Raw genomic sequence first — 23,480 nt, 5'->3', positions numbered from 1 at the left:
AAAAGGAATGGAATAATTTACAAATCTCATAAACTTATATTTTATTCACAATAGAATATAGATAACATATCAAATGTTGAAAGTGAGACATTTTGAAATGTCATGCCAAAAAAATTGGCTCATTTTGGATTTCATGAGAGCTACACATTCCAAAAAAGTGAGACATTTCATTCCATGAAAGTGACCCATTTCAAAATGTCTCACTTGCAATTTATGTGAACATGCGATTTATTCTATTAGAACGCCTCATATATATAGGCTGATATGATATTAAAGCTTCCACCTCCCAAGCAACTCCATAGCAACCAAACTTGAGTACCCTAGCAACCGTTTAGCAAGACTTATATCTCTGTATCAGAACATCGTACAGAGATGAGGTTTGGCTCTTTTGACTCATGCTAGCAAACAGCACTTCCAACATGCTACACATGCTAGCAGTGAATAGCTACATGCTAATAGCGATTAGTTAAGTGCTAAATCATTCTAAGAACTCTATAAAAACTCCATAGTAACCATCTGTGACAACTACCTACCACCTAGTAACACCATAGCAACCACCCAAAATACCTTTTGCAACCGCCCCGAATGCCCTAGCAACCGTCTAGCAACACCATAGCAACCACCCAAAACACCCTAGCAACAACCTAGCAACCACCCAGAACACCCTAGCAACCACACAAAGTACCTTAGCAACCACCTAGCAACCACCCAGAACACCCTAGCAACCGCCTAGCAACCACCCAAAACACCCTAGCAACCACCCAGAATACCCTAGCAACCACCTAGCAACAGCATAGCAACCACCCAGAACAGCCTAGCAACCGCCTAGCAACACCCTAGCAACCACCCAAAATACCTTAGCAACCACCTAGCAACACCCTAGCAACCACCCAAAATACCCTAGCAACCGCTTAGCAACACCATAGCAACCACCCAGAACACCCTAGCAACCGCCTAGCAACCAACCAGAATACCCTAGCAACCACCTAGCAACAGCATAGCAACCACCCAGAACACCCTAGCAACCACCCAAAATACCTTAGCAACCACCTAGCAACACCATAGCAACCACCCAGAAAACCCTAGCAACCAGCCAAAATACCTTAGCAACCACCTAGCAACACCATAACAACCACCCAGAACACCCTAGCAACCGCCTAGCAACCACCCAGAACACCTTAGCAACCCACTAGAAAACCCCAACAACTTTTTAACTTTAAACTACTTTAAACTTTAAACTAATTAAAACTTTAAGCTAATTTAAACTTCAAACTAATTTAAACTTTAAACTACTTTCAACTTTAAACTAATTTACTTCAAACTAATTTAAACTTTAGACTAATTTAAACTTTAAACTAATTTAAACTTCAAACTAATTTAAACTTTAGACTAATTTAAACTTTAACCCTCTGGGGACCAAAAACGCGCCCGCGCGGTTTGCTCGGGTTTTTTTTTTTTTAGCAATGAAAATAAACACAAAATGCTCTGTTAATTTTGATCTTTCATTTTCGTGTAATACATCAATCGATCCTGTTCAGTTTCTATTTTTTTTTTCTGTATACTCACAATAAAAATAAAGTGTTTTGCTTTTTGACAAATAAAGAAAAATTAACATGATGTGATTTCTGCCTTCTCTCTGTCAGTAAACTCCCATTTGAAACGCGTTCGAAAATGATCTATAACTCCGCGAAAATTCAGTCAAACAGGCAAACAGACCCACGGGCATAAAGCTTGAGATCGCAGCTTTTAAATGAAGTAATTTATATAAAAAACAAATATTCTCAGCTTCTGTAATCTGTATAAAAAGAGAGCGACTCCAGTCGAGCTCATTACGAGCTAATTCACAAGTAATGTGACCACGCCCCGGAGAGCGCGTGCTATTCAAATGCAAATTCTGAGAACCATTTCAGACTGTGAAACGCCCCCACATCAGCTGTAAACAAAGCGCCGCGAGTGAGGCATAATATAGCCTAGCCTACCTTATGGAGAAAAGATTCCTCAGAACAGTGCTGATATGAGGAGCAATATCTCCTGATAGGAGGAGCAGATCCCGCTGAGGAGTGAGGTAGGCTGTTTTCTTTTCTCAAGTGTTAATGTGGAATAACGTTATGGAATAACGTTAGTGTAGGCCTATGCAAACCGCAAAAAGATGAATCGCATTTCTATAATATGACTCGCCTTTCTGTGAGATGAATGAAGGGTACATATTTGTAAAGACTGTTTAGCCTAAATATGAATCGCGCGTCTGTGTGTGAAAGAATAAACTGCTTTGCTATAGCCTACTGAGATGAGTAAAAATCGACTGGAATATGTTGAAATAAAATGTATTTGTATAAGCAAAGTATTAAACTTCAAATTAGCATTTATATGCCCTAATATTTCATAAAAACAACGTTACAGTCAGTCACTTGTTGACTAGATTTGGGTACAGTTTTTAGGCTACTGTAGAATATACTGCCACATCAAATAAGCTTTTGTTTAGCAATTTCTGCTCATATCTAACGTTAAATATATATAACTATATTATTTATATATATTATATATATTTATATTAAACATCAAACTAATGAATACATATGATAAAATGTAGGCCTATAATCTTTTTTCTTTTTCTTTTTTACAAAGAAAGAGTACACTTGAAATATTGTTGAAATTGTAATTATTGTTGTAATTGTAACATTTTTAATAAAATAGCAAAACATATTTACAAGATAGATGTAAGCGAAATCTTAAATGGTCAATATAAGTCTTCTTCTAAATATATCTTTTGTCCTTGCATTGTGGCTCAGTCAGTGTCACACCTGAATGAATGGCTAATTATGCAGAGTCATTATGCAGAGTGGGTGGGACATGGTAATCTAAGGTGTAAACTACTCCTCCCCCTCGCATATTGGCTTTCCAAGCAAAACCTGTTTTACACCATTTAAATCAATGTATTTTTTTTTGTGAACGATAAAGCAAGACTATTTTCACATAATTTTGAAGCTAGAACTCAAAGGGACAACATCCATTAGTCAAAAGTCTTGTGGACACATATTTAATATGTGTTTTGTGGTCTTAATTCAGCAACTTTTATTTATTTTTTTTCCAATAACCACGCATAAACATTATTCTCTTAAAAATACAAACATCTACATACATGTTGCTCGCATATTATGGTAGGCCTGTTTGTGCTATATAGAGTGATTTTACACCTTTGCCATTAACATGTTTATAAATAACTGAAAAAAGCACAAATGTCAGAGCATGTCAGAACATCTCAAGGACCCCAAAAACACCTTGGTCCCCAGAGGGTTAAACTAAATTAAACTTTAAACTAAATTAAACTTCAAACTTTCCGGTACAAACTTTCTCAAGCCAACTTAAAGTTTGTCTCGACGAACTTTTTTTTTCTAGTTAAAACTTGTTTTTCTTTACAAAATTGTTGTTAATAAATTAAGAATTACACTTATGATGTGATCTGTGTAAAACCTACAGCCATCAGACAGAAGGTGATGAAATGCAGGAAGCAGAACATTCAACACTAACCATGAAAAACGTTATGCTCTAAATGTTAGCAGTTTATTTCAGCATTATATCAGCATAACCTGAATAATACCATTTTCTTTAGAAGCAACAAATAAATCACAGAAATTTCCCTCCATTATAGTAGATAGTTTACCAGTGATATTTTTCCTGGGGCTACCAGCAGTGCTAACTGATCCATGTTAACTAGCCAAAACCTTTTACTCTTAGTTAGTAATGAACTCGTATGTCATTTACAGGAGAGACTCACCTGGAATCAGGAGGAGATACACCAGAGCAAGAGTTATCAGTGACATCACAGGAAACTAAATCATTTACACAACAGTTCAATATGTCATCTTTCATTTCATCAAAACTATGATAACAGCCGTTTATTGCATTATAAACACTGCAAAAATGATACAAATACTTTACAATCTTCACTGTTAGTAGATTTCCACAGATGAAACTCATTTAAAGATAACGTTAGGGACACATGAGTCATCTAACAGAGGTTATTATGAAAGAAAATGTTTCTCACTTCCATTTTCTTGTGTGGAGATTAATTAGTTAGACAATATTAATTACTGAACAAGTGAATCTTTTACCGTTTTGTAGTTTCAGCCGCTGTAAACAGACTCCAGGAGAGTGAAGTGCAAATGCAAGCTGGAAACTTTCTTCTGCTATTTTAGTTTTTTTCCTTCCTCTTTTTAAAGTCTGAGCAACCCCACGCCGAGACAGGAACAACCCGAATGAAACCACTTGCAAATAGAAAAAGATAAAACACTCTCTCTAAAGGATTGGTTAAAGAATATCTAAAAGCATGACTATAGAGCTTACATTACAAATATCAAACGAAACTTTCAGTGTGAAGGGAAACTATGATGGATGGATGGTGTAACATTGAGGATGGCCAGACTTTACCTCCACTGTCCTGAAGAGGGAGCTGTTTTTCAGATCATACTTCTGACACTGTGTTTGTGTTTATCCATGTGCATTAGGTAAGTGTAACTCTATAAACACACACACACACACACACACACACACACACACACACACACACTATCTATCTATCTAGTATGTAGTGTGAGAACAGGTAGTGGGAGTCGATGTTCAAGTGGACAGTCATAAGAACCGTCTCCTCCATCAGTTTCTCAGGTATGATATCTGTCATAACACTAAATCAGTAAGAATTGCACGTTGTACTCTTCAGTGTCATTGATAAACACCACAATTCAGCCTAATAACTCTGCATCTGCCTCTGTCAGCAGTGGCATTTAGTTTTCACTAAATAAAATATTAAGTTCACTGAATTAATTGATACAGCCTTTTGTTAAAGGTACAATATGTAGTTTTTTGCCACTAGGAGTCGCTAACCTCTTCAAAACAATAACAAAGGCGTAGATTGATGACGCAGTGAATGAGAGTGGAACTTGTGAATGAGAGTGGAACATAGGGCTGTGGGAACATAGGGCTGTGGGAACATATGGCTGTGGGAACATAGGGCTGTGGGATCATAGGGCCTAATTTTCAAAATTTTCAGTAAAAAAAAAATTCTTAGAAATGTGGGAACATAGGCCCGTGGGAACATAGGGCTGACCCCCAGATATCAGCTCCACACGAGGACTTTTATTTTACCGAACTAGCAGCTATTCACACCAATCAGTTAATTTAACAAGTTAAACTAGTAAGGTAACGCAGCACTGTTTCACTTGGTCTACACTATCATACTAAACTGTATTTGAGTGTGTTGACAGTTATAATGTTATTCTATGTGTTAGTTGGTTGGCTGTATGAGAGTTCTCATTTTGTCCCAAAGTCTGCTTGCCATGGTCCATAATGTTTGGACGAAACAACATCATTACGGCAACAGCGTCTGCCGCTACACGTAACGCAGTTGTCCATGTATGTCGCCTTGGTTACTATGGCAGTACAAGAACCACTGTTTTAGCATCAAATTATAAGAATTTCAAATTTCATTTGACATTGTATGACCTAACAAAGCCTCGTTTTCTGAAATCACGTGACTTGGCCAGTTTAATATACACTTTAAAACACAGATTTTAAACAGAATATTGAATCTTCGTACCTTTTTATCATTTAATGTTTTATTTGAAAAGGAATAAAGAGAAAAATCTGTCACATGGACTCTTTAATACACAGATAAAATGTATAAAATATTACAGAAACAACTCTAATCTTGTTAATTAATTACACTTTGACTGTTTAATTATGTCACATGAATATAATCCATTACTTTCTGCAGAATGGAAACTCTGAAGATGCGTTTCATTTTTCATCAGTAGTTGTGATGTGGATCTGTCCAGCGATGAGACAAAAGTTGAGTAAAGTTTAGCTTGTGCTTCATCTTACTGTGGCGTCTTGCTGTGGCTACAACAGAAATAAGACACACATTTACATAAATCAACACTACAAATGGTACAAATAATCTCAGAAAAAATATATATTTCTGTAAGTGAAACGACTTGTATAATCCATCTTGTAACAAAAGAAAAGACTGATTAGTATCTATTGACTAGTTGATTGACTACTGAAGATGAAATTGAGAAGACTTGAGAAACTTACGGACAGATTCTCATATTCAGAAGAGCCTGACTGGTGAACAGCAGGTCTGGGATGGACAGTCTATGGGAAAAACACATTGATTATTGATTATTTGACTTTTGAATGCAGCTCTTTTACACGTAGTTTTTGATATTCCTCTTACTGGGAGTGTGTTGTAGAGGTCAGGTGATCTGGACTCGAGGTCAAGACCTGTATATGTGCCTTCACTGGGATCAGTTCTGGGATCAGTTCTGGGATCGTTCTACAGGGAAACAGAGAGAAGTGAAATCAGAGAAAAATGATTATCACCATTAAAAAAAAAAAAAAAAAAAAGAATGAATGTAAAAGATTTTAAATCGCTGTCATGACAATCAAAAGTGTAATCACTCCACAGTCTCTACTCATAAAACCATGTACAAATCTTGAGTGTGTGTATATACTGTATATCCACAACATTCCCCATAATCCTTAGATCAGACTCTCATCCATTATCACATTCACCTCTGTCTCATTACCTTGTTTAACTCACCCTATAATAGCCTGGTTTTCACATTCATTCTCTGCAAAGTCTTGTTTAGTGTTTGTACTGCAATTCTGAGCATTCTGTCTGTTATTCCTGTGTTCTTGGTTTTGATCTCTGCCTGTCCTTGGAGGTTCCTTTTTGCCTGTGTCCCCTGTGACACTGTGACCCCTGTGACCCTGAGACCCTGTGTCCTCTGTGACCCTGTTACCCCTGTGACCCCTGTGACCCTGAGACCCTGTGTCCCCTGTGACCCTGTGACCCTGTTACCCCTGTGACCCCTGTGTCCCCTGTGACCCTGAGACCCTGTGTCCTCTGTGACCCTGTTACCCCTGTGACCCCTGTGACCCTGAGACCCTGTGTCCTCTGTGACCCTGTTACCCCTGTGACCCCTGTGACCCTGAGACCCTGTGTCCCTGTTACCCCGTGACCCTGTGACCCTGTGTCCCCTGTGACACTGTTACCCCTGTGTCCCCTGTGACCCCTGTGTCTCCTGTGACACTGTTACCCCTGTGACCCCGAGACCCTGTGTCCCCTGTGACCCTGTTACCCCTGTGACCCTGTGACCCTGAGACCCTGTGTCCCCTGTGACCCTGTTACCCCTGTGACCCCTGTGTCCCCTGTGACCCTGACATCCTGTGACCCTGTGTCCCCTGTGACCCCTGTGTCCCTGAGATCTTGTGTCCCCTGTGACCACTGTGACCCCTGTGACCCTTGTGACCCTGTGTCCCTGTGACCCTGAGATCCTGTGTCCCCTGTGACCCCTGTGACCCTGACATCCTGTGACCCTGTGTCCCCTGTGACCCTGTGTCCCCTGTGACCCCTGTGTCCCTGAGATCCTGTGTCCCCTGTGACCCTTGTGACCCTGTGTCCCTGTGACCCTGAGATCCTGTGTCCCCTGTGACCACTGTGACCCTGTGTCCCTGTGACCCTGAGATCCTGTGTCCCCTGTGACCCTGTTACCCCGTGACCCTGTGACCCCTGTGAACCTGTGTCCCCTGAGATCCTGTGTCCCCTGTGACCCCTGTGTCCCTGTGACCCTGTTATTGTTTGGACTGGTTACTCTCCAACTGGACTGGTCTTTTCTGACCTCTTGCCTGTTTTATGGATTACGTCTTTGGATTACCCTCTGTTCAAATAAACTACATTTGGATCCTCAAGCTTCGTGTCTCAGAGCAGTATGTGACAATATATGTGTTCTACATGTACAAAGAAGCTGTTATTGATTTATTAGTATCATTCTGTGGTTTTGGCCATCTCACCTCATACTCCTGTATTGCAGATCTGCAGTTTATCCTTTTCTTCTGACTGTAAAAAAGAAACGGAAACAAGCCATTTCATTGTTAATGTAATATTCAAATGTACCTTTGCATTAGTCTAAAAGCAAATTATATTACTCTTTGTTGATACATATTTATTTACATTGTATACAGTATGATGGTGATCATGATAGTGAATATTGCACATGCCACTGTGATCACTAGCCAGACGAGCCAACCAGCACCACGGCGAACTGAAAGAGGGAGAATATCATAATTAAATCTACAAACTAAGAATGACACTACCCAGCCAGCAATGACATGTGGGGCCCAGATGAGGGCTTCATGGGCGTCAAATGTGGGCCCCATTATGGGCTTGCACCCGGGATCCACATTGGGGCAAGCCGTGGAAGTCCAGACGTACTAAAAGTGGGACATGTCAGACCCATTTGGGCCCCACATGTCATTGCTGGCTGGGTGGTGACTAGCGTGACTTGAAATGTATTGAGTTACAATTACACTGTAAAAAATAAAATCGTAAAAAAACGGTCAATGACCGTCAGCTGCGGCTGTCAAACAAAAACCGTAAAAATAAAGTAAATTATCCTAATTTAAATAAGTGCAAAATACTTTTACAGAAATCTTCATAAATCTTTAACAGAAACACACAGTTAAAACACAGTTATTTCACATTTATTTTCTGATTTTTTTTACTGAAAAACATGCAGTTAATTATATGCATGATTTGTTGTGACTATACGTCACTGCATCAGTAACTACACAGTTACTGTCAGTTAAATAAAGCAACATGCAGCATTTCATCAGTGTTTCTCTGCTCATCCTGGACTGAAGCTCAGGCTCTACTCTTCAACACAATGGTGACACACGAAACACACCATACAGAAACACTTTAAACCCCAACAGAACATTAAACACTATCAGGATCTCAGCATCTTCACTTATTACAATCCAGACTTTATTTCTTTCATACTAACATTCTTATTGAGAATTAACAGAGGTTTAGAAGTTGAAGCTTTATTGAAAAGAATAAAGTTTGATGTCACCATGATGGAGATCAGTGTTTGCTTTAGTTGGGCTCTTGACCTGTTAGTGTTTAACTTTAATGTTACCATTATAGAGATCAGTGCTTGCTTTAGTTGGGTTGTTGATGCTATAGCATTAGTGTTTCTCTTGCTGTTTTTGTGCAAGTCACACTTGTGCACGCACACAGTTTATAAATGATTGTAGTTATAATGATTATGATGACTATATAAGTATTTATTCGTTTAAGTATAACATTTTCTCTGGCTTCTATAATTGTGTGATTATAAATCACATTTGTTGTGGCAAAAAAAACCATGAGAAAATTTAGATCAGGTGATGATGATATCATCATGTAATTGCCTGAATCCCTGATCTTATTCAGTATCTAATGTTTTGATTATATAGAACTTGTGTTTTTAATGTTGTTTTATAATAGAAGACAATTGATTTTACAGCGTGAGAGCAATGTTGCTTAAAAAATATAAAGAATTTTCAAAACATTTAGTGCATTAAACTTTTTCCTCTACATTATTACTTAGCCATCAAGAATCAGTGTGTGACTCTCAACAATGGTGACAATCAATGAAATGCTTCATGCTGCAGTGCATGCTGGGTACCACCAATCAAAACTCACCCATATCTCCCAGCATGCATTGCGGCTTTAATAAATTATCCAGCTGGAGTTGATCTGATTATCTGGATATATCAAGTATATATTTTTAATAAACAACACTGGTAGATATGCTGTAGAATCAGTTGACTTCTATTATGAATAAAACAATGTTAAAACCACAAGTCCTATATAAACAAAGCATTAGACACTGATTAAGATCAGGGATTAGGACTATTACATGATAACATCATCATCAATAAACAGCTAACATCACCTGATCTCATTTTCTCTTGGCTTTTTAAGATACAACAATTGTGCTTTATAAACACACAATTATAGCAGCCAGAAAAAAGCTTAATTTAAAGAGTCAAGGGTCAAGAGCACAACTAAAGCAAACGCTAACCACCATCATGGTGACTTTAAAATACAAAATATTATTTCTTTAAACCAGATATTAAATAAAGTAAATCTGGTTAGTTTTAAGTGAAGCTGGTAATAAGTGTACGGCCATGCATTTCACCTTTTTGTTTGGTTTATTCCAACCAAAATTCAACGACTGCCCAACGTTGGAGCCTGACGTCAAAGAAACATTGGATTTAGACGTCAACCCGACTTTCATTTCCAACCAAAATCCAACGTCTGACCGACGCTGTAGTCTATATCCTGTGCCTGCTGGGCATCTATTTGACATCAGGATGCCATGATGTTGATGTCGTTTTAATGCTATTTTGATATTATTCAATATCAAGCTCCAATATCAGATTAAATTTACCTTTTATAGTATATGCAATTATAGTGTCTGCTGTCATTTTAAACGTGAACTAAATGTAAATATGCTAGGATTTAAATAAATAAAAACACACATGCAAAATACATAGACCTAGGTCTACAACTTTCAAGATCATTCAGGCTAGGTCTTTTAGATGTTGTCACATTGATTTACAATGAGTAATAAATATACTTTTTTCAGACATTTCAATACAATTGTATTGACATAAATTTCACATCAATTTGATGTCTGATGTTTCCTGACATCAAATCAACATCGATTTAATGTCAGTGATATTGACCTGAGATGTAGGGACCAGAAAAAAACATGTCAGATTGATACCTTTGTTAGGCATCTTTGTGAGTTACACTAGCTGTATATTATGATTATTTTGCATCAGACAACAGACTGTACAAGACCGGTCATTTGTATCAAAACTCAACCTGACTCAACAAACCTGACTAAAGAGCTTATTTTGTAGATAATATGTGTGATGATAAACCAGTCTGTGAGAGCCAGTGCAAACCACTGAAGCGAGAGACTGATGATGTGTGACAGTGATCATGTGATCATGAACCTTGTGTAGGAGCTGCTGCTGTAGTTCGGCTTGATGTCTTCTCAGAGTTTGAGCTTCTGACTGGAGTCAGTGTTGGTGAAGCGACTGGAGCTGCAGAAGATGAATGTTCAGACGCATCACCTGTAGGACATTAACATCATATGTTCATATCGATCATGACCTGCAGTTTGTGTTCATCATCACAGTTTACAGTGGCAGTAGTTGAGGAGAGGCTGGACTGTATTACTGTATAACTGTAGGACATTAACATCATATTTTACAGTGTTGTTTCTCACCTGAATACTTGACAGTGTATCTGACTGAGGTCTTGAGTTGATAATACTGAGTAAGCTGACATCTCCACTCTCTGTTGTCATCTTCATTCAGGAGTGTTGTAGTCAGAGTGAGGATACAGCGATATTTATCTGATGATGATAATATCTGATATCTGGAGTCTGTCTTCAGATCAACACCAGCCTGATTCACCCACAACAGCTCAAATCCCCTAGAACTGACCCAATATTCACAGGAGAGTCCATAATATGAATACCACTGACAGGAGAGAGTCACAGAGCGGCCTGGACTGATCTCAGCCTGTGAGGATGATGAAGATGATGATGATGATGAAGATGATGATGGAGACACTGAAACTGAACACAAGACACAAATCACAGACTCTTCAATCATCATCTGAGTTTAAAGGGAGAATCTGCCCTTTTTAAATTGACCACATAATCATAAACTTACCATGAAGAACATGCAGATGAACATAAGCATCAGGTCCTTGTTGTTCTCCATTCACATATTGACTGCAGGTGTATGATCCATAATCTTCTACTGTGACGTTCTTGATGTTCAGAGAGCAGTCAGACTCCAGACTCAGTCTCTCATGTCTCTCTGTGTCTTTATTCTTTATCCCTCCAGTAATCAGTCTAACTGCTGAATGTCTGAAGCTGTTAGAGCGGATCCATGTAGTTGATTTGCAGTCAGAAAGAGCTTTATTACAGGACAGAGAGACATTTTCACCAGAACTGATGAACACTTCCTCCGCTCCACTTGTTCCTGAAACACAGTATATCTCAGTGATCATTATGATATTAATAAATGATAAAACATAAACCCCACCAGCATACAAAGCAGAAGATTCAAATCCTACAGTCTTTTCCCGCTGTTTGATAGCTAATGCATTCATTAACATTTATAGATAAACCAAATCAAACGCCTCTTTAAGAAGGAATAAGAAATACTCTGACTTTGAAACAAATTTAAATAATATAATATCATCATATCTTGAACTTTTGATTTCAGCTTTGTCATAAACATTACTGGACGGCACAGGATGAGTTGATCCTCCTCTTCAACCGTAGAAATACACTAATAACTGCCCTTAAAAGCTCTTTATCTGTTCTGTGTTTCTCTCTGTCCTTCAGACTCACCCTACTGTGACTTATGCACAGCTAAATACTAAATAACAACTCAAAACCCACACAGAATATTTGTGGAACAGTTCCCAAAGGAAGGAGCAAAACTCCGGGAAGGTTTGCTGGGATCAGTAGTTCACTCTCCATCCAGACACAGGCGTGATGATACTGTACTTCTGTTCTCTGACCACACAACATCACTTCACTGAGCTGAACACTCCTTGTGTGTTTGACAGCAAGTTTATGATCAATCATGAGCTGAGTTTGGGAAGTAGTTAACAGTGAATTTGATCATGATTAGGGCCCTCTCAAGTAAAAGTCATGACAAAATAATGCATTAGCAGATCATTTAATACAATATGATTAAACATGCACTAGGAGAATATGTGTATTCCTTTACACCACCAGTACAACAAAACAAAAGATAAAGGTTATTTGTAGTTCTGTTACTCACAGCGCAGTCACTGTGTGCTCATACTATGATCTCGATATCAATATTGTTAGAAGCGCTATATAAATGAAGGTGACTTGACTTGACAATATGAGCTCATCCCAGATAGAAATGTTGTTGTTCTATGAATGTTTTGAGAGCATTATGTTTTGTTCTTGTAATGTTTTCTGTAGATAATTGTATTTTTGTTCCCAGAATGTTCTCCTAAAAGGAAGGATAACACTCTCTAAACATTCTTACACAGTTTTAGCGGGAAGTTTCCCAGTAGACACAGGACTGAACCATCTTTTCCTCATATGTCTCTAGTGTCCTGTTTACAGTCAATATGACCCCAAAAATGTATAGAGTGATTGTATTTTATTTTTTTTTATTTTTTTTTAACATTTTTAATAATACACGTAATATATAATTTTTTGGTTTACTTCTCATCTATACATTAATGCTATGTTTTGGGAGATTTTAATTACTTTTGTACCTATTTACTGCAAAATACCTCAGCTACACCATTAGCATGCAAATGAAATATTACCTTTTTATGAAAAACAAAACAAAAAAAAAACACATTAATGATGATCGAAATGAATCATGAGTTGTTTCTGGATATTGATCTAGGTCTGAGATGCATAATTGTTCATCTGCTGGTTAGAATTTTTTTTTTGCAGATAATATAGTTTTGCCAAAGAGTGTAATTACCATAGACTTCCAGCAGAGGCCCCATAGAGATCCATTCATTTTTTTGGATGTGACTGACTGCTCTTATAACAGCTTTAGTTATGAATGCATATATATATATATATATATATATATATTTAAACATTTTAAAATACATTAAATCAGTATTTCTTTGTTGTTATTTGAGGTCTTTTGAAGTGTCTTGTTTTTGCAATAATGCCACATAAATTTGCAGTAATGACACTAAAAGAAAAGACTTGAATGCAGTTGCATATTATTTATTTCAATAATCCAAATGTATAAAATTATTAACTTTAAAAGAAAAGACTTGAATGCAGTTGCATATTATTTTTTTCAATAATCAAAATGTATACAATTATTAACTTTAGAATAAGAAACACATTTTTAGTACATAAAAGTAAAATGTGTGTGAAGTGATCACGTTCGTTCCACATTGCATTTGTGCTCTAGTACATTGAGGTATGGAAATGTTCAGATATATTCTGGGTTTATTGATTTTTTTTGACAAATGAAAAATAAAAAACAATTTTCATTTAAAAGACACTCGTTTCAAAGGTCTTGAGTGTGACTTTTTTTTTTTAAATACCTTCAGAACAACCGAATCAAGCCCAGTTTTGTGTGTGTGTATAGATAGATCATTTAGAAAAAGTCACAAAATCAGCATGATGCTGAATCATCATCATCACATTGTAATATAATTTAAATGCCATTATCATTGATTTTTTGCTGAAATCTAAAAACAGTTATTAGCCAACAATAGCCGCGTTTCCACTGTCGGGCCAGGGCCGGGCCGTGCTAGTGCGTGCCAGGGCCAGTCGCGTTTCCACAGTCACTTCTGGGGCCTGATCAGGGCTTACTCAGGGCCAACGGCCAGGATTTCTGGCCCGTCGAATACCTTGGGCCAAAGCGGGCCAGCTCGGGCTAGAGGAGTGGTTACGAACAGAGGCGGAGTTTACCTGAGTCGGGAGACGGCAGCGCCGGATGATTCTGTCAGCATTAAAGACTTTTAAAATGATTTAACTTGCGTTCATGTTTGAATGCCTTCTGTTTGTGATGCAAAAGACTATGCGCGCTAACATTACCATAGTAAACATAGTAAACGCTTGAAGATACGCATAGTAAAAAAAACAGTGAACGCTTGAAGAAATCAGACCAATCATAAAGGCTATCATGTTTTTATTTTATCTGTCAGTAGCCTACGTCTCGTCTCTCTATACCGGACTATCATAAAATAAAACAACTTTTTTTTCGGGAGCTTCCTCTGTTTCTCTGACTGAAAATATCTGAATGGGAGTCGAGAGAGTGCTAAAGCTCCTCAGGTCGTATTTTTGGTGCCATATATTTGTAGAAATGATCATTCTTTTCTAAATGTGATGTAAATATGTCCTGTAACTACCAGATAAACAGAAACAGACGCGACTGAAAAAGTAAGTGTGTCCTCTTTCTTTTGTGAAATAGACCTAACGGTAATTTATTTCTGAGTGACTAATGTGCAGTTTTGACATAAATTAATTCATTATGATCAATGTATCACGTTTTATTGTAAACCTGAGGTAAAACATCGATGCTTGGGTTTTAAATATTCAAGTAGCCTAAACAACAAAAATGGCAGCAAGTGTTTATCATGTTTGTTTTCAACGCTGTTTCCAGTGATTCCTGATTAGTTTTCTGATAAAACTTCCATTTGTTGGTGAAATGATGGGTTAGTGTGACGTTGTCCCAGAGAGGCGTGTTACGGGCGTGTTTTAGTGAAGCGCTGTGGAGCTTCTGGCCCGACAGTGGAAACGCAGGCCCGGTGCTATTAGCCCGGCATGGCCCGTTTAAAGCCCTGGCTCGCACTGGCCCGACAGTGGAAACGCGGCTAATGTTCACAAGTTCCGTCGTTATCAGCAGTTACGAGTCAAGCCGCTTGTCCACCAGCGTCTCGATTTCTGACGCGACGCCAAAGCCCATTCATTTCCTATGGAACTACGTCAGGCAGCAAAAACGCCCCAGCAAAGCATGATGGGTCGCGTCGATTTGGTCAACAGCGGCGCTGCAAAAAAGTATCTCGGTGGATACTTTATGCAAATGAGAGCGTCAAAACGCAGCCAATGGAAACTCGGCGGCGAGAATTTGTGTATGGGCGTTGCTATGGTTTCATATTTACCACCCGGTTCCTGATAGCGATGAGTCGTCGTCGTCGATCCATTGCGAAATCCATTGCGAAATGATAAATAAATGATAAAAAAGTATTTATACAGAAATTATCCCTCCAAAACTTCACAAATGATGTCCGTACAATGTCCAGCCCACAAACAGCTTAACTATCATAGTACGATGCATCGCTGAAGAAATCAACTAGCGAATCACGACTGTTTCCCAAAACTGTATTGTCGCAAAGTGGTCGTTCAACCTGTTTGAGATCAAATTAACGCTAGATGTTTTGCTACAAATTACAGACATGACATCTGAGGACTCTCTCATTTTTCTGTTATTTTGCTTTATTTCCAGATGCAATCATAGGATCCTTCTTACCTAGTAGAGCACGTTCGCACATGCACACTCTTCAATAGCAGTGCTTTAAATCTCTTGACAAACTAAAAGACGTAAATGACATTTGTATGTTATCGTCATCATCAAGAAGCTTGTTCATCAAGTATATATATATATACAGTATATACATCAATGTGATTTTCCACATCATAGATAAAGTTTAAATTACCAACTCTTTTGTAACATTCATATGGAGAAGAACCATCATGATAGAAATTCTACAAATTCTTTGAATTGAAAGAAATAAGAAAGCTATAAGAAATTGAGATTGAGACCAAAAATGCAGCATGTAACTGTTAAAAAACTGACTACACGCTTGTTTATAAGAAAGATTGGGAATTATTAACTCATTAATGTGTCCAGCGCTGTCCCATCACGTCAGCTGTCAAAAGAAGGAAAGACTCAGAAGAATCAGACCCGAAGACTCAAGAGATGAACTAATCATTTCTCTTTCCGGTACAGAACCCATAGGATTTTACGCATGCGCGGTCGTCACAAAATGAACGAATCACTCTCTGAGACAACTCAGTAGTCCTGAGTCATATTAAAGATTTGTTCAAAATAAACGAATCGTTCGTGACCGACCCATCACTAGAACACATTTTCTTTTCAGCAGCCAGAGAAAAACTAACATTAAAGGGTAACCCTCACCAAAATGCAACTGAGGGTCTTTTTGTTAATCTACCCGAGGCGAACTTTCGTCTAAAAGCATAATTAGGATGGAAACGGCACTTTTAAACGTACAGTATGAAATTTTTCGCCACTAGGGGTCGCTAACCTCTTTACAATAACAAAGGTGTAGTTTGATGACGCAACATTTGCTAAGAATTATGGATCTTGTCGTCAACATCAAGCCGACCGATCTAATAATGTTTATGGATGAGTGAATACATCGATGCTTTTATCATGACTGTGATATGAAGCAGGTCGGGATTGCTAAGAGACAGCTCTCAGCTCCACACGCGACGCGAGTCCCGCCGATATAAAAGGAATATGGACATTTCATTCTACCGAACTACAAGTGCTGAACTACTACTCACAGGTCAGTTTATTAGACAAATTAAACTTGTGAGGTAACGCAGCGCTGTTTCACTTGCTCTAACATTACACACAGTCTGTCACCTTGGTTACTATCAGAGGGCTCTGGTTGCTATGGCAGTATGAGCGGAAACCAGGGATAACGTGGATATGACGCCATTGACGGCGACAAAACGGAAATAAAGAAACGGGACGTGTCTTCAAATTAAATTACAAATTTCTCCTGGTTTTAAAGTTGTTGGAAACAGTCGGGATAATGTAAGTACACAACAAAAAAAAAATATATAACATAGATATATGATTTTTGCTATTTTTAAAGCAAAAAAGTTACATATTGTGCCTTTAAGTTTGATCGTATTTTCGTTTTCGGTCAAATTGCCTTGTGAATGGGAGTGCTTGGGGCACGACTATGATAGCATCAAAAATGGCTATTTTTAAAACACTAAGAAGGCTCGACACAACATGAAACTGTGCTGGAAGTCTCACCAGGGGCTCTACTCATGAACTCCAGCACTGAGAACAGCGTTTGTGTGCACAGAGTTTACTAAAAAGAAAGATTTTGACCAACTCACTGTAGCTGTGTGTCCGCCGGCATTTTGACAGTCAAAAATAGTCAGCGCATTCTCATCCTAGGGCCTCATATACTGACGCTTTTGACATTTCGTCTACATCCAGTGCACATGGCACCCTTTAGCGTCAATATGACACGCACAGAGCTTTGTTCGGTTATGGGTAGGTTTAGGTCTGGGGTAGGGTTAGGGTTAGACCGCTAGGAGGCGCCTTCTGGCCCATATCTATCTGCGTCTCATATTGACGCTAAAGGGTGCCATGTGCGTTGGATGTAGACGAAATGTCAAAAGTGTCAGTATATGAGGCCTTGGGATGAGAACGGGCTCAAATAGTCGATAGTTCTTAGGGCTCTCTCTCTTTACTTCCTCTTTTCTTTGTCTCCTACTCTCTCTCTCTCTCTCTCTCTCTCTCTTTACTTCCTCTTTTCTTTGTATCCTACTCTCTCTCTCTCTCTCTCTTTACTTCCTCTTTTCTTTGTATCCTACTCTCTCTCTCTCTCTTTTTCTTTCTCTCTCTCTCTCTCTCTCTCTCTCTCTCTCTCTCTCTCTCTCTCTCTCTCTCTATCTCTCTTTATCTCTCTCTATCTCTCAGGAAACATTTACATGCTGGGTAAGATTAATGGTACAAGTTATAATCTCATTCATATATTTTGTAACTATTTTAAGTGTAACCATAACCATAATTTGTCATTAAACCTTTTCAATTACAAATAATGTGCTAACTAGTTTTGATTTGGTATTGACTTTGAAGTGCTTCATATTGCAATACAATATCATCCCTCTCTACAGCAACGCTCTCCTACATATTAAGCTTTTGTAACTGCGCTTATTTACGTCGTTGGTATAAATAGACAAGAAATGTGCAGTTTTCTACCATCTTGCTGACAACATTTCTTTAGTCATTCGGCAGTCTTGCAGACTGAACCCCTGCAGGAAATCCACCCTTACAGGCTATTCTTATTCTACACCACTCTTCACTTTAGGTCCCACAGTGACACAACTAAGGCCATGGGAGTTGTGATAAGTTAGAGTCAGTAGTTTCTTCCATCATTTATTAAGACATTGGCACTCAAGATGTTATGCTGTTGCACTGATGTCACGTTGAACCTTATGTTCGCGCTAAGTAGATACCGCTAACAGGGGCAAACAAAACCAGTTCAAAACAAAGCGCGTGCTGTACTGTGATTGGTGGCTCGTTTGATCAGTTAAGTTTTTATCCACTCATTAATAAAAAGGAACGACTGATTTTGAAAATGTAGTAGAGTAAAAAGTAAGATATTTGACTTTGAAATGTAGTGGAGTTAAAGTAAAAGTCTCCCCAAATTGAAATACTTCAGGAAAGTACAGATACACAAAAGAGCTTCTTAAGTACAGTAACGAATTACATTTACTTTGTTACTGTCCACCACTGGGAATAATACAGTATGATCTGTGTGTATCAATACACAACTCTGAGATCACAACGTGAATGTGTGCAAGAATAAACTGAGCATGTTCAAATGAACTCTTTCCAGACTAATTCCACTAAATGTCTTTAGAGAAAATACAGATTTCTTTACCTGTGAGAAGTGAAGAGAGAATGATCAGTCCCAGCAGACACAGATCACACTTATCAGCCATTTTCTGTCTCTGTCAGTCTTCCTCTTCATTATATATAGTTACAGCTCTTTCTCTTCATTATATATAGTTACAGCTCCTCCTTTAAACATCATCAGCTCCTCCTGTGGTTATTAACTTCCTCTCATCTGACCAACCGAGTGTTTAGTCCTGACTCTATGACACAGCTGAAGAAGCGGTCAGAAAGATCTCTGGTGTAAAACTGTGTTGACTCTGTGAAATGAGTGATGGAAATGTCAAATTTCGAATAAAAATCCCTTAATTTGCAAAAACGTTTTCATGCCCGCTTGAGGTGGTTTTTAACTTATGAATCAGAGGCCCTATCTTGCACCCAGCGCTATTGACTTTGTACAGTAACGCATGTGTCACACGCGCACAGCAGACTTTTCACTCCACAGACGCACGTCGGTAAATTAGGGAATGAACTTGCGCTCCCGGGGCGGTTCAGGGAAAAGATGAAGCCTCTATTTTTATTTTTTTATTTACACAATCTTTTTGCATTACACCACTAACACATTGGGCCCTATTTTAACGGTCTGAAACGCAAGTATAAAGCGCGAAACGCAAGTAACTTTGTGGGCGGGTCTCGGTCCCCGACGCAATCTAAAATGTGTTGGTCTGAAGTCGCTTCATTATTCATAGGTGTGGTTTGGGCGTAACGTGAAATAAACCAATCAGAGTGACATCTCACATTCCCTTTAAGAGCAGGCGCGCTTGTGCCATGGCGGATCGCTATTATAACGGCGGATTTGCCAGGAGCGGTTCACAGCCGAGGAGACCGACGTTCTCGTCAGGGCCGTAAAACACAGAGAAGTGACATTGGGGATGGAGAAACACACCCAGATTAGCTTCGCTTACACAGGCGTATGATAATTTGTGTAAATGTGTAAGCTAGATGTATGCTTTTATAATAAACTATCTATCTATCTATCTATCTATCTATCTATCGTAATATGATTTGTGAAAATGAAAACTGCTGCTTCTGTGTAGATGAGATAATCAAAGTGTATGTGCGTTGTGCACACGCTACATTGATTATGGCCAAGCATGCGCCCTTAAAATAGCATATAATAACATGCGCAACGCGCCACTGACTTTAAACTAGGTTTTTAGGTCATAGTCTGTGGTGGAATTGTTTTCTGAAACTGCAAAATAGCACCAGGGAACGTTTGCGCCGGAACACGCCTCCTCTTTGCGCTGAACCGCCCCCGGGAGCGCAAGTTCATTCCCTAGTTTACCGGCGTGCGTCTGTGGAGGGAAAAGTCCGCTGTGCGTCGGGTGCAAAATAGGAATGATACATGCGTCGCTGTACAAAGTCAATTGCGCTGGGTGCGAGATAGGGCCCACAGTGTTGCTTGTTCAGTTTACATACAGTTTTTTAATTCGCTTTGGTAGCCTGCTATTTTCACAAGTAAGGTAAAACATTTTTGATGTTTTGTACGTTTACACTTTTAGTTCTAATATCACAACAGATCATTAAAAGTGCACTTTTTTTTCAAACATTTCAGCACGTTTTCAATTGTGTTAGTACAATACACAAAATCAAAACACAAAATAAGTGTTTCATTTACAGTAACTGCCTTTCACTATCAAACTTTATATTTGCATCTCTTCTCGTTCAGTTCAATACATTTGTCTTTTATTTAGTAATTTAATCCAACTGAATATAATGGTTATTCAATGAATAATTTGGTACACCTCGATTTCTACAGATGTTGATTTTATAGTCAGTTTCTATTGAACTTGTTTGAAATGTCTGATATGGATAACCAAATTAAATGAATTATTTTTGCATAAGTGATTTATAGATAAAAACCACTATGGTCAAAGTGTGTGTACACGTGTGTGTGTGTGTGTGTGTGTGTGTGTGTGAGAGAGAGAGAGAGAGAGAGAGAGAGAGAGAGAGACAGAGAGAGAGAGAGAGAGAGACAGCAGCAAACTCTGTTCACAAAACCTCATGGCAGTTTCATTGCTTCATCACACCTTCCCACATATCAATGTTTTTCTTGCCCAGCTCCAGTCTCCAGCCCCTTTTCCCTCGGTCCTCATGCCGCAAAGAATGACTGTCCTGGAGTGGCCTAGATCTGGATTAAAGACAATGGCCACACATGGGCCATAACTGTCTGACAGGATTCATGCCATTGCTGACGTCAGGCCTGCGTGAGGCCACATTCGTGTCAAGATCGCTTGCTATATGTGTGTGTGTACCATGAAGCTTTTATTAGGCTACTAAGTTTGTGCTTGTGAAACCACAAATTCACCTCCAGAAGTGTTGCATTGAGAGATACGTCAGGATCACACTTCATCTATATATACACAGCAAAAACTCCAGAGTTAAATTAACTCTCCTACGAGTTTATTTCAGACCACACTCAAAAGTGTTAAAATAAGGGTACATTAAAGAGTCAAGAGCTCAACTAAAGCAAACACTGATCACCATAACGGTGTGATTTTCTCCTTCAGTGATTCTGCTTGTGAACATCAGGTGTCTTCAATAATTGTCAAATATTAGTCAATTAAACAGTTAATAATTAACTGTAATTTAATTATATCTTAATTATTGTTATTTTAACTCTCTTAGGGGCTGTTTACACAACACCGTTTTCCATGTTACACTTTTTTCGTTCATTTACACGACAATGGTGTTTTGGGGTCTCCTCGTAAACAATCAAAATGTGAATCTCTGAAGACGATGAGGTCATGCACATGCATATTACGTGTTCAGTCTATAGTGTTTCATCGCCATCTGATGGCCTGGCAGCAGAATACAGTGTTTTTTGTCGTTTTTCGTGGATCCGTGTGAATGGGGATCGTTTTGACAACGGTGTCGACTGTACGTGGAAAACTCAAAGGAAAGACTTCCCTGTTTTAAGTATAACTGGGTTGTAACAACCAGACAAGAGAAAAGTTGATCAGGCGGTGTTGGTTATGTTTTGACATAATCATCAATTGACCCGAATGACTGAACTAATTTATAGTCTAATCAACATTTTCAATATAACTCTAAGGATATAGATATAACCTGCGGCCATTCCGGGCAACTACTATGGCAATTTTCTGTGTTCTCCGCTGACTTATGAGACTGAGAATGACGCTCCTCTCCTGCTACTATCAGGTGAGTATAACAAGAGCTGATTCACTAAAAGAGCATATTTTCACCGGCGTTTGTTTCAAAATGCTGCACCTCTAAACGCACCACTCGCTGGGCACCCCCCCGCAAGCCGCGTTCATTTGAGACGGACACTCTCACTATGAGAGCGCGAGTCTCCCCCCCTCGTTCTCCGCTGTTCTCTTTTTCTCAAGCATGAGACGAAGAAATAATGTAGCCGTAGGGCTGAGTGAGCAGGACTAAATGAGTTCACTGCAGCAAGGGAATCCCCTGTCAGGTCAAGACTCAGATCATATAGTTGTGTGGCTTGCCGGGCCCGCCTCCACAAGCCACATTCAATGAAGACTGATGCTCTTACTACGAGAGTGGCTGGGGATGAACACTCATGGCAAAGCGCAAGTCTCGCCTCGCTGCTCTCGCATTCTGCACCTCAGCAGCGACCCAGGCCCCGAAGCAAAGCCGTAAGCCACGCCTCCGCCCGGCCAAACACTACTTCTATGAACCCCAGTCCCCGACCCAGCGTGGTGAGCTGCCGTCTGAACGAATTCAGCCCTTAGCCACCCGGGCCGAGGCTTGGAAAGATATCCCCGGTGTGTAAAAATGGGTTCTGGACACGATGACATGAGGTTACTCGCTCCAGTTCGCTCACAGTCCACCCTGCTTTGCGGGCATAGTCTATAATAATAATAATAATAATAATAATTCGTTACATTTATATAGCGCTTTTCTAGGTACTCAAAGCGCTTTACATGGAAGGGGGGAATCTCCTCAACCACCACTTATATACTTCCAACCAATACTTCAGTGAAGAGCAACGAGGCACACATCCTCCGCACTGAAGTACTGAGCTTACTGGCTAAAATCCTGTCAGGCTTCTATGGCCGTTACTTCCTCATTCCCAAGAAGGATGGCGGCATCAGGCCCATCCCAGACCTCAGACATCTGAACTACGCCCTCACGAAATGGCTTTTCAAGATGCTAACTTTGAAACGAATCCTCGCGCTAGCATGCCAAGGGGCTTGTTTTTTTTCAGTGAATCCAGATTGCCCCCCTTCACAGACCGTTCTTGAGGTTTGCATTCAAAAGGGGTTGCATACCAGTATACAGCCCTACCACTGGACTGTCTCTGGAACCACGCACGTTTAAGAAGTGCATGGCTGTGGTGTTTTTCCCCCGAGACAGAAGGGAATGCACATCCTCAACTACCTCGATGACTG

At 39.2% G+C, this 23,480-nt stretch overlaps 2 protein-coding genes across 2 annotated transcripts in view; one reads left to right on the top strand and one right to left on the bottom strand.

Annotated features, from left to right (window-relative positions):
• Positions 1-23,480, top strand: part of LOC311301705 (uncharacterized protein) — a 571,741-nt gene that overhangs the window by 308,563 nt on the left and 239,698 nt on the right. The window lies entirely within an intron of this gene.
• Positions 5,643-19,157, bottom strand: LOC311297618 (uncharacterized protein; the record flags this gene model as incomplete). The annotated part of the gene is made up of 9 exons (XM_084420006.1): positions 5,643-5,895; positions 6,091-6,150; positions 6,233-6,331; positions 7,852-7,897; positions 8,012-8,102; positions 10,852-10,971; positions 11,127-11,480; positions 11,578-11,892; positions 19,097-19,157. 9 exons carry the CDS (start codon positions 19,155-19,157, stop codon positions 5,869-5,871), a joined length of 1,173 nt encoding a protein of 390 aa, XP_084276132.1. The 3' UTR covers positions 5,643-5,868.

The sequence above is a fragment of the Rutilus rutilus genome (assembly GCF_951802725.1).
Source record: "Rutilus rutilus genome assembly, chromosome: 1".
Classification (NCBI taxonomy): Eukaryota; Metazoa; Chordata; class Actinopteri; order Cypriniformes; family Leuciscidae; genus Rutilus; species Rutilus rutilus.
Note: the sequence above shows the minus strand (reverse complement) of the source record. Positions and strands in the feature narration are given on the sequence as shown.